Source organism: Zerene cesonia, chromosome 1 (genome assembly GCF_012273895.1).
Source record: "Zerene cesonia ecotype Mississippi chromosome 1, Zerene_cesonia_1.1, whole genome shotgun sequence".
Classification (NCBI taxonomy): domain Eukaryota; kingdom Metazoa; phylum Arthropoda; class Insecta; order Lepidoptera; family Pieridae; genus Zerene; species Zerene cesonia.
This window is the reverse complement of record NC_052102.1, coordinates 4,355,938-4,373,732: the sequence shown is the minus strand read 5'-3', so window position 1 is coordinate 4,373,732 and position 17,795 is coordinate 4,355,938. Positions and strand designations below refer to the sequence as shown.

Below are 17,795 nucleotides of genomic sequence, written 5' to 3'. Positions count from 1 at the left end.
AAATAGGGGATGTAATATAAATATCTGCTCGTGTGATATTTTTGTCATTGAGCAATTTATATAAGCGTTATTCCTAATAACGATGATAAATTATACTATATTACTTTTTAATAATCGATTTTTTTACAATATTACTAGATTTTAGCTTGACTTGGCTAGTCAAAGGAAAAAGGACAGTTCTGGGATTTTCCCTGCGTTTCCGTTCGCATGGAATTTTCCGGATGAAAACTACTCTTATATAAATATCCTTTATCGGGTCTCAAGCTATATTTGTATGAAATTTCATCCCGAAAGGTTCAGTGGTTCAGACGTGAAAAAGAGTCAGAGAGACATAGTTACTTTCGCATTCGCTACACGCGGTCTCACAACATTAAGAGTTCTGTAAAAAAACTAAAGAGCAACTGCAAAAACAATGGTATCAACTGTCACAATCGTGTGTTAATCTCACTTATTTTTTATTATTTGTTGTTTAAGCGGCAACTTTCACGGTTCCTGAGATACAGTCTGGTGACAGACAGAAGTTGCAGCAATAAGGTCCCGTTTCTACTATTCGGGTGCGGAATCTTAAAAATACTATAATTTATTTGCTGCACATAATAACATTCTGTTAATATTAATACTGTCTTCAGCTTGTCTTTTTCGTTACACTCTTCAAAACTACGAGTAACAGATGCGTTTCTCTGTTTAATTATCCACAAACAAAACAATGAAAAATATAATTGCTTTGACAAATAAACGGTGTAATGTCGAATAGATGAGACTCCAAGTTGTAAGAGAAAGTAATTTTACGATACGTCGTCAGTTAAAATTTTAAAAAGACAATTCGTCGCGTTTTTGACGTGACAACGTCTTAAATTAGGTTGCGGCTCGGAGTCACTCATGAAAAAGTGTAACGCCCGGTAACGTTACGATGAGTCACCGAACTATGATCGGTCCGCCGCGCGCGCAGCACTAGAGAATTAGGCGCATTTTGTCTTGCGTGTTTGTGTCTCTGTCTCTGTCTTTTTAGTAAACAAAATATATTTTCTATAGTTAAAATTTGTGCAATTCTTATTTTCATTCAATTCCTTGTTCCTATTGTGCAATTTAATAATATTCATATTAATAAATATTCTACCAAGAAAAAGACGTTGTCACGTAAAATCTTCGCCCGTAAAACCGACTTTACAGGCAACCATTTTTTTATTTTAAGTTATTTGTATCTCGAACATAGAAACCAGCTGACGCAGCGATGAACTGCGAGGTCTGCTAGCGGCGGTTATGCGTGAAAGCCCAGAGTTTTTGAACTTTTAATAAAATTGTTCGTGGAATTTTTACCGCCTCCTTTTATTATCTCCATTGCGTATTTGATTCTTTACATAAATCGAATAATTACAGTGCTGTGACGTTCATATCATTTCATTGGTTTCACCCAAACGCAAACAGAGAAGATTGTTATAAGTATAACGCGTGTGTTTGTGGTATCGGAGCTTCGATACAAATAAACCGATTTCGATGCTTTTTTTTCATTTAATGATTGATCCCATTTCCTTGTGGCGGTTTTTACCTATGTTTTATAAAACACAGACACGAAATGTTGGATTAAATATTTTTTCACAATCCCTTCAATATGGGTATCAAATGAAAACAATTGTCCATTGAAATATTGTCTAAACATGTCAAATTATAAATTCAAGATAGCCGACAACATACAATGGGGCCGGGAGTTTTTAAAATTTAGATTCAATTTGCTAATTGAACCGGCAAAGACTAAGATAAGTTAATAAAGTTAAATATACCGTTTTTAACATTCGAAAATGGTGAAAGCTTTATACCATCTATTAGTTTTTGAGTTTAATCGTAAAAAACTATCAAATATTTCCTGTCTATAACATTAATTATGGATCATTTACAGATACCTAAAAGTCTGCTATTTGCGTAATGACAAAAATTAAAATGACTAAAATGAAAACTAGCACCGGCGGCCAATCCGCGTGGGCGTCAATCGAACATATCGGATAATTAATAACGAACGTTTCTCGATATCTTTCACATTCTTATTTTTTTTAACCACCCGGGATAAAAACTACCCTATGTTCTTTCTCGGATCCATATCAACGGATCAATTTAAACATAATCGGTCCAGCCATTCTTGAGTTTCAAAATAGTGTAACTAACGCGACTTTCTTTTATATATATAGACTAGCTGTGCCTCGCGGTTTTGCCCACGTAGTACCTGATATATAGCCTAAAGTCGTCCTCAAGAAATGGAATGGCTATCTAACCCTGAAAAAAACTTTCAGATCAGACCAGTATTTCCTGAGCCAAACAAACAAACTTTATGATATAAGTTAAAGTTTGGTGGTAAGCTTCGCTATATACATACAGCTAGGAGCACAGGCGTCTCACCGCTCACCTGCAGGCTGGGGTGCACGGCGAGCTGCAGCAGCGTGCGCACGACGCCCAGGTGGCCCTTGTTGACGGCGATGTGCAGCGGCGTCTGGCGGCGGCGGTTGCGCGCGTTGAGGTCGGCGCCGGCGGCCGCCAGCGCGCGCAGGGCGCCCGGCTCGTCGCCGAACGCCGCGTGGTGCACCGCGCGGTCGCCGTCGCGGTCCTCCGCGTCCGCCTCCGCGCCCGCCTCCACCAGCCGCTGGATCACGTCCACGTGCCCGTTCTGCGCGGCCGCCTGCCGACGAACACGCTTACTCCGGTATTTTGCTTTTTTTATGTCATCTTCGGCAATGGAGCTGGTCGATCGCCTGGTGGTAAGCGCTACCACATATATACCAATAAACATTTGGAGAGGCGTAACGCCAATTGCAGACCTTACGCCTCTACAAATGGATTGCCCACTTTAAATTGGAAAGGGATTAAGAAAGGATTAACGAGAGGACTGGGAAGGGTGGGGAATAAGACATGGGTCTCCGGTCTCCTCCTATATGTATATTAGTTCCACATATGTACACGCCCCGGCTCTGCCCAACTAGAACTATTCTATCTTTTAAGTTAGATCAGACTGCACATGGTGTGCAAACGTTTTAAATCGGCTGAGTAGATCAGGAGTTCATCATCATCATCATCACAACGTGACACGTTATTTATAGATATTAAGATTGCGCTAGTTCCCTACGTCACTCGGTGAATATGAAGCTTTCTATTGAAATAAAAACTGATTTTTTTTTTTATTTATCGGACATGCATACAAAAACACATTTTTCCTCTTGATAATATTGGTATAGAAGTAAAGATATGCACTGTGGACTGTAGTTATTTGTTCAATACTGTTCGTTCGGAATTTGTTTTTTCAATTAAATGTTTTCAATTAAATTCAAAACCTGCTCTGATAAAATAAATATTAAATTAACTAAGTACGTCACCACTTCAATGCAGCGAGGCACACTTTGTCGCCATTGTAGATTTAAAACGCATCGAATCTCGCGATACACAAACGGGGCGCTATGATTATTAGATAACTAGCTGCGCCCCGCGGTTTCTCCCGCGTAAGTCCGTATCCCGGAGGAATATCGGGATAAAATGTTGCCTATATGTTATTTCAGTTGTCAAGCTATCTACGTACCAAATTTCATTGCTATCCGTTCAGTAGATTTTGCGTGAAAGAGCAACAAACGCACACACACATCCTTACAAGCTTTCGCATTTATAAATATTACTAGCTGACCCGGCAAACTGTTCTGCCTTACTCTTATCATTTAGGAGTATGAAAAATAGATGTTGGCCGATTCTCATAGATACCGGATAAACACAAAAAATTCATCAAAATCGGTCAAGCCGTTTCGGAGGAGTATGGCAACGAAAACTGTGACACGAGAATTTTATATATTAGATATAATAGGAAGTGGGATAGTAAGTGGGATAGTAACTATCCTACTTGGATAGTAGGATACTAGGATAGCATATACAAAAATTAAAAGCAACGGAAACTTCCCGTGAAGTGCTTTTGAATATAAAGTAAATTAGCGCGCGATCCGCGCGTGAATACATGAGAGGCGACAGACGTCTTTTTACGACTTCACGCCTACTACGACTCGACAACGACTACCACGCTCCATACGGCCGTATGAATATAACGCGTCACTCGCTACCCTCAAATTATTAGTAATTTTATTTTGTCTATTCCGAACAGTCAGCATATATAAAATTGTCACAAAGCACTCAAAAACGCGTTATGTAATTCAATGTCCGCCCTACAAACATAGCAATTCCTCCCAAAGAGTATCGCAGTGTACCTGCAGCGCGGTGTGGCCCGCGTACACGCCGTTGACGTCCGCCTGCGCGTCGGCGCGCGCCAGTATGTCCGCGCAGCGCGCCGCGTCGCCGTTCGCCGCCGCCTTCACCAGCTCCTCGTTCGCGCTGCCGTGCGACTCGAACAGCCGCTTCAGCAGCACGGACAGGCGCTCGCCTGTACATGTGGACGCGTGCAAGACGCATGTAATGATATTACTAGCTTTTGCCCGCGGTTTCGCACTTTAATAGATGTTAAATATAAAGCGTTCTCTTGAATCACTCTATCTATTAAAAAAAACACTTTCATTAAAATCCGTTGTGTAGTTTTAAAGGTCTAAGCATACATACGTACATACGTAGGCACAGATAGCGGGAAGCGACATTGCTTTATACTATGTAGTGATTTGGAAATTAAACGGTGGCCAACGGGATACAGAGTCCCCGTGACCGCGCTTCTGTAGTGTTCGTATGTTCAGCGGAAATAAAATACTGAATAAGAAACTTTGAAAGAATAGAAAAAATTTGATCACGAGGCAGGATTCGAACCTGCGTTTCTTGCCTAACCGTAGCAACGCCTAGCCTCTCGGCCACCCGTGATCCCGCCGATCCACAGTAATCGAATTTCTTCTACTCTTTCGGTTTCATGTGCCTAAGGGGCACCCCAAGCCATCTATTGAGATGATTAAGAACCATCACAACCTATAGATATACTATAGATAAACTAAAACCTATAGATAAACTAAAAATTAAATATACTGACTATATCAATCTGACGTGATTGATTTTGTATCGGTTGAAAACCTGTGGAGTTATCGAGGAACAAACAATAACAAACTAAAAATATGTAATGTACAAATACATATTCCTACTTATAAATGTTAAAAGTAGTTTTTCCTTCGAATATAATTCATATCAAATTCAAGCTCTTATACTATGTATATTTATTTCAACTCACCAGGAGAGTAATATGGAAGGCTGCCATCAGATGAAACCAGTTTAGTAACTGCATTCGGGTTGTAAGTCCAGGTCATATTACAAACTTCCACTTTAAGGTCGTTGTCATGATAAATCTGCTGTACGCGACCTATTTTTCCAAGGGTCTGTAAAGAATTATCGACACTTTGATGCAATTCAAATGATATTCAATTCTGTATTTGATTAAAGAATATTTATTTCCACTAAGCCATATACATCTATTCTTCAGATAGATTTTCACATTTGGGCATTGAGGGACAAGTATCTGTATTATATATATAGTTTTGTGTCCTGCCAGACAAAAACTTTTCATTAGTCCCCACCGCGAATTTCTATGCTCATGTATAAGCCACTGCTACAAGAAGGCAGCTTATATTTTATATTTTATTTCTATAAAAAAACTAAACATTGTTATATGTAAAATAATATATGTTATTAATCAATAGAATGGTGTGGAATACAATGATTTACACATAAATGAAACGCACCCTATTTATTTATAATTGATTTAAAAAGCTACTGATATAGAATTTGTGTAAGATTCTGTTGATCATGTTGCCTAGGTTAGACCTAATCAGTTATTCAGTAAGTAATGATATAAGAAAAACCATTGAACAATTAATAAAACCGAAGACTACTCACAGGTGCCATAGTCTCGGCCCATTCTCCATGCCCTCGTTGCAGTGCTTTCACCCGTTCCTTATCAGAACAGACTTGTACAATATCACCCACTGCAAATACGCTACCACTAGAACTACCGCCGCCGGACGTAGAGGCGCTCATATTTGCGCTGCACACCTGTTTACGTTTTTAATTTATGTAACATATATTTTTTTAAGATTTATGAAATTTTCAAAAGCTAATTACGACCATGCTACATAGGTTCTATTGACGGAGTAAAAATTTTAATTATAAGGCTGTTGTTACAACATAATGTTTACTGAAAAAATATTGATATATTTGATGAATCAGAAAGTTGCTTAAAAATTATTATAAGAAGTAGGCAATGATCTATGAGAAAAAAACCCTTTAATTAAAGATTGTTATATAAAGGTTAAAAAAAAAATATACCATTATTAACAGCTTTTCTTTATTTTGCAGGGCACTTGATTCAATTGTTTGTAAATAATTCATTTGAGACAAACAAATGTACACCAGCAACAAATTTAAGGATATTAATTTTTATATTCATTTATTTTATATAAGAGGAAATATATATATCCATTCTCTTACTTATATTATAAAACAAAAATATTAAAAAGGAAGGAAGAAAGTTACCTTAGTTAAGACAGCGGGGTTGAATGTCCACCGATGGCCACTAGGATAAGTCACAACAATGTCATGATCCTCATCAATACCCACAACTGTGCCAGTTGTGCTTAGACATTCAAACATTGCGTCTATCCAACCTCCGTGGCCAAGCTGAAGGGACTGAACAATCTCCAAGTCCAGATTTATGTTTACCTATAATAAGAGAAATATTTGGTTTATCGGATATTTTTGAATTGGTATTTAATTTCAAATGTAAATAAATTTACATTAACATATGTTTACTGGTGCATATTTTAACAAATATTTAAATTTTTATTTAATAGCTATTCAAGTACTGGGGTCTTTTTGCTAAAGCTATTACTTAGGAGATATTATCAAGGAAACTTACTTGATCTCCTATTTGCAAGCCATGAGGCCCAGTGCTGCCAGGTCCCAACTCACCCAATAGAGGCAGATGCTCTTTGTATACATTTTGACCTTTTACATCATTTACTACCTATAAATAAAAACACCAGACATCGAATAATATTGCTTGAAACAAAAGAAGCATTTTTAAGAAAACATCTCATAGTAAAACAAGACACATATTGCTCAGTATTGAATTTAATTAATTTAACTTTCAGGTATGATTACATAGTAATGTGTATACATACTTTTAAATCTGCCATTCCTTCAAATCCAACTCTATAAAGATTCTTAGCTCCATTATCCCAGATTACATAAGCAGCTGAGCGAGGGCTGGCTGCAGACCAGTCTTGTACCTCATTCACTTTTCCTCGTCTGCCATTTCCACCATCCTGATCTTCCCATTGCCAGTCAACCTTTTTCAAATACATAACCATTTAACGTCAGTTCAGTAATACACAGTTAAATAGACTGATATTGTTAAATTCTTATTAATATCAGTCTATATAAATAAAATAAAACTGAAGAGTTTGTTTATTTGAATCCCAAGAATTACTTAACCAGTTTCAAAGATTATTTCACCATTGGCCATAATATACATGATCCCTGAGTGCTACAGGTTATAGGTGTCATCATACATACATATGTCCTACGGTCATAATTTTGTCAATAAACACTAATATTAAAAAGATAAAAATTCTCACCCCTCTAACAACTCTAGCTCCAGGAAATATGCCTCTAACAGCTTGTTTTTTACTTTTTCTCCTAGGTTCAACTAGGCACCTTTCTGTACCGGGTGCACTTATACGGTAGAATCTATGCCTTAAATTGTGCTTATCGCCATGGTAACAGACTGAGCATAAATCATAATTACTACACTCTGCACATTTCCAGCGAATGCCTAGAACAGTTAAATGTCAAATGTTAAAAAAATTTAGGACAATACATAGCACCCAAATAATATACATATACTTTATCTATTGAGAAAGTACTTGTATATGATACAATGAAAACAAATTTTATTAGGACATGTTTCCCTAATTACACCTACATAGTTCTAAATGGGAAATTCAAGTTCTAATGAAAAACGGGTTTTAGCTGTATCACAAAATACATAGACATTATGTTCATACCAAAATAAAAATTCAAATGTATAAATTGAAAATATATCACACAACAATTCAAACACTGCAAAATGACAAGGTTAAATATTTTAGTATAGGAGAAAATGTAATTTAAAATAAAAATAAACATTTACCAAATATAGGTTGTTGGCGACATGTATCACACATGGTACCGTCGTGTTTTACCCCTGTGGGAGCACTGTCCAAAATACGTAAGTCATATGCTCCTGAACATCGATAATTTGCAGCAGTCCCATTGTCCCAAACTACTACAACTTCTTCCGGAGATTCAAAATTTCGTACCGTGCCTACGTGTCCTTCTCCTCCATCCTAAAAATAATACCATTTTATAGGAAATATTCAGATCAAAATATTCACAACATAATTTAAAAATATGTATAAATTATATATAAAAAAAGCCAGTAAGATATATATTGCCTACCTGTTTGCCCCATTTCCAATCAGGACCTCGTATTACACGAGCTCCTACACCTTCCATCATAAATCTTGTCGCTCTTGAGGATGTTGTAGATCCTGCCACATTTGATTCCATTTTCAGGAAATTATTAATATGACAATATTTAGGCAAACAACATTAAAGCAAACTTAATCCTATACACAATATCGAGAATTAGCATTGGCATTTGTAAACTAAAACTGACGTTTCAATTTGACTTTAGAACTGACAGTTGACATTTCAATTTCATATATAAAGATTAAAAATATAGTTTAGAAATATATGCTGCGTCAAATAAATAGATAACTACCTATTAGATACCATGCGGGTAAATCACATTCGCAAGTTTACGAAAAGTATAATATGATATTTGCCATTTTTTCAATCCTGGCACATATTACAATCAATCGTACGCCCATAGGCGCATATTGCTTATTCTCCCGCATACACTGGACTTACGCGGAGTCCCCAATTTATGTAGAACTATTATCGAAGGAAACAAATAGTACCTAGTATCAACCGGGTCACTCACTAATTGAGGTATTCAAACATTCGTACAATGTATAAATGTCATTATATTTAATGCAAAAGATTTTGAAAAACATTATGCATGAATTATTATGATTATGATACTAGTCTCTCTCTCGGTCTATTCTGTTCCTCGGATTTTCTGTTAATATTCTGTGAAATAGGTACCATCATTTATAGAACTGTGGAAGGTACATTAACTAGTTCATAGAGATAACTAAATCTTAATCTCTGGTTTCATATATATACTATACCTATGGGTATTTTGACTTTGTATTGTCTGACTGACTTTTGATATTAGACATCTGATTTTGGCATTTCGAAATATCCAATGTTAATTTTGATTTTTGGTTGCGACCTTCGAGTTTCCGTAATCAGTTTACAATTCTGTGATTGTTATATTTCGCAATTATTAATTAAAAATAGTTTATTCTATGATTTAAATCCGTTCTTCAAACTCATAGCTGAATTAAAAATGTCGCATAACAGAAATAAGTATGAAAAAGCTAGAAGACGATTAGCTGCTGTTACTTTTCTTTCTAATATTTCTTTAGATGGCTCATTTAAAGATACAGAGCTCTGCCAGATTTTAGACAAATCATCTAAAACTGACAAATGTGATTCTGCTTCTAAGGCAAAGAATGTTGCGAATCATAATGAAAAGGATGTTACACGCCACAAAATCCGCAGTGGAACCAAATTGCCGCAATGCAGCCCTGTTCATAGAATGGGAAGTGACAACCATTCATTGAATTCAGATTCAGAGTTTGCACACATGACCCCCATAAAGAATGCTTGTAATAATTCATTTAGAGAAAGGTATGTGATGTTATTGAGTGAAAAGGCCTTAATTATAGTGATATATCTAATAAATAATCTTTAATTTAAAGGTGTTCTTCTGGAAATGCTGAGTTGTATAAGGATAGGCACCCATCACTCCGCATCAGGAAAACCTGTACACAAGAAGAGAAAAGCAGTGCAGAAAGTTTAAATTTTGGTATTTATATACATTGTGATATTTATAATCGTTTAAAATCCTATCACAAATCAAAATAATTTACAATAATATTTTGATTATTATTGTTCATTATTTTAGGTCGCCTAAGAACCAGTAGCACTTGTATTCCAGAAAAACAAACTTACACCAAGGAGTTCAAACTATTTCGGGCCACTAAGGGAGTATCATTCAAAGATGAAAGACTTGCTTTTACACCATCACAAGGAGTACCATGTGCTATATTTAGTACAATACCTTATTCAAAAACTTCGAGATGTGCAAGGTATGTTTTATTATATTGATCAACCTGTTATTAACGATTAACCAATTTATATTAAATATAGCTATAAAATATGTGTGTCGTAATTTGAACCATGGATGATTCAATAACTATTTGATTATCTTTATAACAGATCGGATTTGAGGAAAGATGGAGTCAGACGAAGAAATACATCTGGCCCAAGACCACTTTCTGCAATAACTGATAATGGTGTGGATCCCTTTGACTTGCTAGGCTTAGAACGTGAGGAACACGGACAAGATATATCCTATTCTAAACTCTTAGTACCATCAAGAATATGCACAAGAGAACAGTATAGGAAAATGTATGAAGCTGATTTTACCGACAAGGCCTCATGGAAAGTGCTCAACCGGCATCCTCATGTAATAGCAAGGTAAAACTGAATTTATTTGCCAAATTATTGGGCATGCTATATGTCAATGTTTACATTTTGATTTCAGGCATATCTTTTTTCACATTCATGCATAATGTTTTCATTTTCATGGTCTCATTTACATGTGGTTGTATAGAAAATACATTCTACTGTCTTGAATAATTGCCATATATCAACTACTGACATAATTATCGAATAAGATATATTTAATGGAACAAAAAAGAAAATGTTAATGCTTTTGAAAAACAATTTACAAATATTTTTTAAGATAGTGTAATGCATTTATATTTAATTTATGGAACATATGAACTGCATTTTTATTGTATTCTTTACTAAATTGTTATTATAGTACTGTATATGTTAAGTATCATTAATTATTAAATGTGTGTGTATATTGTTCAGTACTATTTACCAATCAGTAGAGACTATAGCATATTATTCTTCATATTTTTATGTTTTACTTTGGAACATCTGATTTGTTTGTCGATTGTATCTATGTTGTCACATTTCACCTCATATCATTTCTATCAAATTTAAATTTCAGGACTAAGTTATTGACGAGGCACAAGGATAAAAAATGGTAAAGACAAATAAATTATGCTAATATTCACACTTTTCATTTTAATATGGGTAGTTAGGGTAAATACTAATGTAGAATAATAACTAAAAATATTATATTACAAAGTATAGAATAATGTAGTTATATTTTATTATTTATTTCACAATTAAGATAAATAATCTTCTCATTTGTTGCTGTTGACCAACTCTGTCTGTCTCTTTATGCCTAAACCAATGAACCGATTTAGATAAAATTTTGTACAAAGTATTTATCCTAGAAAACCCATGGAAGCGGAACGACGGGTAAAACTCGCGACTTGCGAAGCCGCGGGCGGAAAGTTCTTATGATCCGTCCATAGTTACACAGTATCTATTAATTTTTAAATGTATAAAGAACTGATCATTAGTTGTAATCAAACCAAACTCCTTATTATTTTAAGGCAATTTTTATTTTATTTGATTTAAACGTCACTTACGTACGTTATACTTCATATTAATAGAATTTCTAGTTAAAACTGGCTGAACCTAAAATATAAACTGTAATGGCAAGCAGAACAAAAATTAAATTAAAATTTATGTCATTTTTAATGTACTATTAAGAGGACTGTAAGATAGGTACTAATTAAAGCACTTTTTCCTAATTTTAATTTTATAATGAACTGCAATATGACGCAATGCGCAGGCTATGCACACCAGAAGAATATTTTTAATAGATAACAAAAACCTAAATCCTATTTCACAATACTGGGCAATATTTATCGACAATGTATGAAACTCCAGTGGTTTAAAATCTCCACTCAATTTTTTTCGTTCTTCCTCTTGGTGGCAAGGTTATTTGCATGCATTTTAACTGGTTCATTCCTTTGTTTTTACCCCTTTCTTCAGCTTGAGTAATTTTAAGTGCTTTTTTTGCATGTACTTTTCGTATTGATTAGAAATAGCGCTTGTATATAAGGGGGGCACTGCGAAAATTTATCGCAATATTCTTTTGCTAACATTTTTTATACTTGTAATGTAATTCTATATTATATGGTTTTAGGTGCTTCTCATATGAATCAGCTCAGAGAAGCACAATAGCGTCATCTCCTCCACATTCATCGATTGAAAACAAAACGTTCGATTGGGAAGAAGAGGCACTTTTAGCACAAAAATATGGAAGTGCAAAGGTAAAATATATATACATAATACGTACAGAAGAAATGAAAATTTCTTCTGTACGTATTATGTATATCATAATATAGAAAAAATATAGTTTTGAGTAAAATAGTCAATTGAATATTTAATTGTTTGTTAAAAATATAAGATCAAAGAATTCTCTTTTTAAAAGTACTAGGTATCAGTTGTTTCCATTCAGTTAGTTTTTACTGATATACATGTCATATATAATACTTTGTCTCGTGAATATGAAATTCAGATTTTTCTGCAAAATATATCCCCGTTAAATTTCGTTGTTTTTTTATTGATATATTATAATTGATATATCAATTATATTATTATTTTTTAATTAAGTCTGTTATAATTATAACCGGTTTGCATTTGTCCAGTCCAACTATTGTATGTATCCAAGAATGTATGTATTCTTGTCCAGTGACGTGTGTTATTATTTAAGTGTAACTGGCATAATATACACTGAACAAATAGAGGTAACCGACGTCCTAAAAACGATGGTTTAGTTCTCAATTCGACTGTATATTTCTATTGCTTTGTTATTCGTTAACTCGGTGGATTATCAACCACTTGACGTGATTTCTTATGTGTTTGATGACGAATTGTTGTCATTTGGTCATTATAGGAGTTGGAGTGGTGCCTTCCCTCCAGAGACGTCAATGTCCCTTTACGTAGAAAAGACATAGATATTCATTAGTAAATAATAAAAACTTAAATAGAAATATTTACTTTTTTTTACAGGTGCATTATTGTCCGAATGTGCTTGACGATCCTGAATTAATAGCGGGGAAGCACAGGACTCTGCTCACGTTCACCTCGTATATGACGTCAATAATTGATTACGTCAGACCTCAGGATTTGAAGAAAGAGCTAAACGACAAATTCAGGGAGAAATTCCCGCACATCAAGCTAACTCTTAGCAAATTAAGGAGGTATTTATGACGTTGTGAACTTTCATGTGTAAAAAAAATCTCAATATGAAAATCAGAATATTTTTGCCATTGAGTTATTAAAAGTAATATGTTTATCCAACCAAAGAAATCCCTAGGACAAGCGATAAATAACTTGAAATATATTGCTTTTTTTAAACATAGATCTACCTTATTCCAATCCAAATAAACTTCATCTCAAAAACAATTTTTACTAGTTACTATACTAGAACTATGAGATATGTAGATTTTGAAAATATCCGTAATTGCAAGCTAATTTTATGTTTACCGTGTGTTTACTTCGCAGCATCAAGAAAGAGATGAGAAAGATAGCGAAACATGATAGCGGCGGAATCGATTTACTTTCCGTCGCCCAAGCGTATGTTTATTTCGAAAAGTTGATCTTAGCAAACCTTATAAATAAGGACAATAGAAAATTGTGCGCTGGCGCCTGTTTGTTATTGTCGGCCAAACTCAATGACGTTAAAGGGGAAATGCTCAAAGCGCTGATAGAGGTAAGATTACGTTATATTTATAAAGAATTACGTTGCCTTCCGTAGCTTTGCCTCGTAGTCGAAAACTCTTACAAATTATATACTAAAAAAATTCTCAAAGGAACTAAACTATCTATGGGTGGAAGCAAGATGAAAATTGAAAATTGGCGCAGTAGTTTTGGAGTTCATAGACGCAGCGGAAGACTGTGATATAGTAATTTAGTGAGATGTGTTGAGTTCGCTCATAACTTTTAAACGTCAATTAAAAAATAGTAGTTAAGTTTTTTGTAATTAAGTTGCCATTTCTAATAATCTGTTTAATCAAAGAAGTACTTAAAGATAGTACCTACATATTATGAGTTATCCTACTTCCTACTTTAATGATTAATTATTAATTCTTCATTTAATTTTAATTATAATTATCCTACTTCCTGCTATCCTATCCTACTAATATTATAAATGCGAAAGTTTGTAAGTATGTGTGTGTGTGTTTGCTGCTCTTTCGCGCAAAAACTACTAAACCGATTGCAATGAAATTTAGTACGAAGACAGCTAGACAACAGAAATAACATAGGCAACTCTTTAACCCGATATTCCTACGGTATACGGACTTACGCGGGTGAAACCGCGGGGCGCTCCTAGTCTTTTAAATAAATACTATCAATAGTGGAAAAACATTAATTCGAAATAAAAACAATTTCAAAAATCAATTTTCCATCGCAGCGAATCGAAACAACATTCCGGGTGAACAGGAAGGATCTGATGAAGTTCGAGTTCGCTGTGCTGGTGGCGCTCGAGTTCGGCCTGCACGTGCCGCCCTACGAGGTGTTCCCGCACTACCAGCGGCTGCTGCACGACTCGTGACCTTGGCGCCGGCTGGCCTTCGAGCCGTGTCTGCGGACGTACCACCGCAGGCGGGCCAGCATCGTGGACAACTTGCGGGCCAACGCGTGGATATAGAGGGGTGAGGGGAGGGGGGAGGGGGCGAGCACTGATGGACAAACCCAAGATGTACGACAGCGTCAACGTTTCATATACGTCAGTATGAAATGTCATGTCTCATTTCAAATAGTGTCGTGTCACTCGCGTCTAGGCGCAATCGTACGCACACGTTGTAAAATCAACTTTAAGTAATACACGTAAGGTTGGATTTAGAAAATGTTATGTATATATATAAAGCATAACTAACTTCGTAGGTATTATTGGTGAGTGCTAAGCGACACTTTCAAGCGTTACGTTTGTACGAGACTGCATCTTGGGTTTTTATTATATAAATGGGGGTGAATTTCCACGAACATACAACCGATCGGAGTTTCGGAAGGATACGCCTTCTATTGTCTCGATTACGAAAAGATGTGTGATAAATATGTGATTTGCAATCAATCAAATAGATGAAGTAAAACGGTTTTTACTAATAGATGTTTTCGTTAGATAGTATGCCGAGTGCATTTATTATTGAACATGAATTTTACATGTTCAGTAATGTATGTAAATATTTCAATGTAATGTGACATTGTGTAGCCAACTCAGAATTTAGCACTATCTATCTTATAGGCTTTTTAGTTTCACCTCTTAATTTTTTCTCAAACTTTTTAACAACATCTTAATTAGTGTAATCAAACACACGTCATTTAATATCGTAATGGAGATTATTGAGAACAAGAAAGATTATTATGCACGCGGATCCCTTCGGATTATTCATGATATCTAATATCAAATGTTTCTGATGACTTTACAGGGAAATAGTGTGTCGTTAGCTGTACGTCGCGAGGTACGTTTGTAGACCTTAAATTAGTGACTATACTATTCTAAGATACCTAGTATCTAGCTCAGCTTAAAAACGAGGCCAAAGAAAATTTATGTATTAAATTATTATACTTTATTGGTTAGATTTTATTTATTTTGTCTTATGAAATTAATTGATAATAGTTTGATTTAATTTTGCTTCTATCTCTAATCTAAATTGTTGTGATGCTAACTGGGTATGATTTGTGCTGATGTCAAAATTTGTGTTGTTTTTTTGATTTTATTTACTTACGTTAATATTTTATTGGTATTGTAGTCATATGTATTTTTTGCTATTTTTAGGATAAATTATATTAATAAGACTACATCAATTCATATAGAGATATAGCTAGTTGAAAATGAAATGCACAATTATATATATAATAATATATATATTTAGTAAAAGTGTGATCAATTGCACAACATGTTTGTATGCGTATTAATTATTGTATCTACCATGCAGTACAAACTACGAATTATTTATTATATATTATGATACTATATATATTTTAATGGTTATTGATAATCTGTAATGTGTCAGCTTTCAGAAATAGGTATAAAGTCGAATTTTTTTATCTCTTTTTTTTTATGTGCTTACTTTATTTATGTTAATAGCTTATCTCGAGCCACAGAATAAGAAACATTCCCATCGTCACCGACGAGGTCTCCTTATCAAATGCAAAATACCCAATTCCAACCCGCTAAATGCATTTTCTACGTAAAATTTGTTAATGAAGAGAGATGTTATGTTTTAATACCGAATTGTTAATTTTGTAAAGGTTGCTAAGGGTTCTAGAGTATCAGGGAACTCCCTCTGATACTCTGATGTCAGGTACATCAACGTTCTAAAAAACGGTTCTTGCTCGCTCCATTTTTGAAATGATTCTTTTATTGTGTAAGATTGAAATATGTACTACTATGAAACGAGTAAGTGTGACGAAGATAAGCCATTGTTTTTTTATTATTTATAAACTCCTATTGTTATTTATTTTATAAGTTTCTTGCCATTATTTGTTTGTATAATAAATCATTGTAGCAGTTGATATATTAAGCAATGCAAGTTCCAAGTATTATACCCGTTACCCACCCTACTTCTGTTAAGACAATTTCACAAAACCTTGCATTATTTAAAGTCCAAGGGATAATTATTGAAGTCTGTGATCGATATTCTTTAGACAGTCGTTTATGTGATGTAGGTATTAGATGGTTAATATTAAATTAAAGCTTGTCTTATCGCGGTCATACAAAAACATTTGAGTTTAAAAAAAAATTAATATTAAATAAACCGTGAGGGGGTCCTGTGTTGAACCCCCGAATGACCGTCATCTGACGAAATGCTTGTAGAAAGTCTCGATCTAGGCTTTACCGGCCTATTATTCTAAGCTGTATCTAAACCTATTATCCTTATTTATAGCGTATCATTTTAGTGCAAATAAAAAACATTTAAAATACTTGACGATTTATAATCTAACTTAGATTATAAATATTATTTCATGTTCTCATATCTTGAGCAATTTGTTTATTGTGACAATGTAATTTTCATATATTTATCCCAACGTACTTTATGAAAATAAGACTCATGCATAATGCATATTGTGTTATCACAGTCACATAATCTGTATGAAGTAGCATTATAGCGTAACATTAAATGTTAATATTCTCTTGTTATTAATCCAGAGTTTATATCAGCTGTGAAAGTAATAAATATTTTTTCATAATGAGTTCGATCATTTAATTTATTTATCGATTATCTTTCAGTACTAAATTTTTATCGCAATCCTATTGTAGCATTTTACTTAAAATTCTATAATTTCATAACATTACATAAAAACTGTACCAGACAGTTACATGTAAACTAGTTTTGAATACTACATTCCTGGGTAATTTGGAATTAGCACAATATGCTTGCTTCAGTCATAATGAGCATAGTTGTACAGTAAACGTATGACTTAACCGTTCTTAAGTAATCGCTAATTCGGTAAAGTAAATAAAATAATAACTAATATACTTACATCGTATTTGGATTATAGTTTGAGAATACAGTCGTCAAAGCTATCGACGTCTTATTGTTTATTGTATCACTATAATCCCAGTCGAAGCACATAATGGACTCTAAGGTAATTACATTTTAATATTATACTAGTATTCCGCCCGCGGCTTTGCTCGCGTAGTCACGGGTAAGATAGACTCGGAGCGTTACCGACAA

At 34.5% G+C, this 17,795-nt stretch overlaps 2 protein-coding genes and 1 long non-coding RNA gene across 4 annotated transcripts in view; 2 read left to right on the top strand and 1 right to left on the bottom strand.

Annotated features, from left to right (window-relative positions):
* LOC119840701 (E3 ubiquitin-protein ligase mib1) overlaps positions 1 to 8,642 on the bottom strand; it is a 94,857-nt gene extending 86,215 nt beyond the window's left edge. Inside the window, exons 1-10 of the mRNA XM_038367414.1 lie at positions 8,443 to 8,642; positions 8,135 to 8,330; positions 7,581 to 7,777; positions 7,125 to 7,292; positions 6,860 to 6,967; positions 6,478 to 6,663; positions 5,842 to 5,997; positions 5,180 to 5,324; positions 4,227 to 4,399; positions 2,396 to 2,665 (exon numbers count right to left, since the gene is read on the bottom strand). Coding sequence (XP_038223342.1) covers positions 2,396 to 2,665; positions 4,227 to 4,399; positions 5,180 to 5,324; positions 5,842 to 5,997; positions 6,478 to 6,663; positions 6,860 to 6,967; positions 7,125 to 7,292; positions 7,581 to 7,777; positions 8,135 to 8,330; positions 8,443 to 8,553 — 1,710 coding nt within the window. The 5' untranslated portion in view covers positions 8,554 to 8,642. The remainder of the gene's footprint in view (positions 1 to 2,395; positions 2,666 to 4,226; positions 4,400 to 5,179; positions 5,325 to 5,841; positions 5,998 to 6,477; positions 6,664 to 6,859; positions 6,968 to 7,124; positions 7,293 to 7,580; positions 7,778 to 8,134; positions 8,331 to 8,442) is intronic.
* Positions 8,643 to 9,281: 639 nt separating this feature from the next.
* LOC119830519 (CDK5 and ABL1 enzyme substrate 2) lies at positions 9,282 to 14,780 on the top strand. 2 transcript variants are annotated; one of them, XM_038353574.1, is made up of 9 exons: positions 9,282 to 9,804; positions 9,876 to 9,982; positions 10,082 to 10,265; positions 10,396 to 10,656; positions 11,201 to 11,236; positions 12,254 to 12,380; positions 13,123 to 13,313; positions 13,618 to 13,825; positions 14,528 to 14,780. In XM_038353574.1, exons 1-9 carry the CDS (start codon positions 9,317 to 9,319, stop codon positions 14,666 to 14,668), a joined length of 1,743 nt encoding a protein of 580 aa, XP_038209502.1. In that variant the 5' UTR covers positions 9,282 to 9,316; the 3' UTR covers positions 14,669 to 14,780. The 2 variants fall into 2 exon arrangements, with proteins under 2 accessions (XP_038209502.1, XP_038209511.1); XM_038353583.1 differs by lacking the exon at positions 11,201 to 11,236.
* A 2,721-nt stretch (positions 14,781 to 17,501) lies between these two features.
* The window catches only part of LOC119831592, a 2,250-nt gene continuing 1,956 nt past the window's right edge, over positions 17,502 to 17,795 (top strand). The window contains exon 1 of the long non-coding RNA XR_005287894.1: positions 17,502 to 17,706. This is a non-coding gene — a long non-coding RNA (uncharacterized LOC119831592). The remainder of the gene's footprint in view (positions 17,707 to 17,795) is intronic.

Coding starts and splice junctions, on each gene's coding strand:
- LOC119830519 (XM_038353574.1), top strand. CDS start 9,317: ATGTTAATTTTGATTTTTGGTTGCGACCTTCGAGTTTCCGTAATCAGT. Junction 11,237..12,253: donor AGGCACAAGGATAAAAAATG/GTAAAGACAAAT, acceptor ATATGGTTTTAG/GTGCTTCTCATATGAATCAG. Junction 12,381..13,122: donor AAAAATATGGAAGTGCAAAG/GTAAAATATATA, acceptor TTTTTTTTACAG/GTGCATTATTGTCCGAATGT.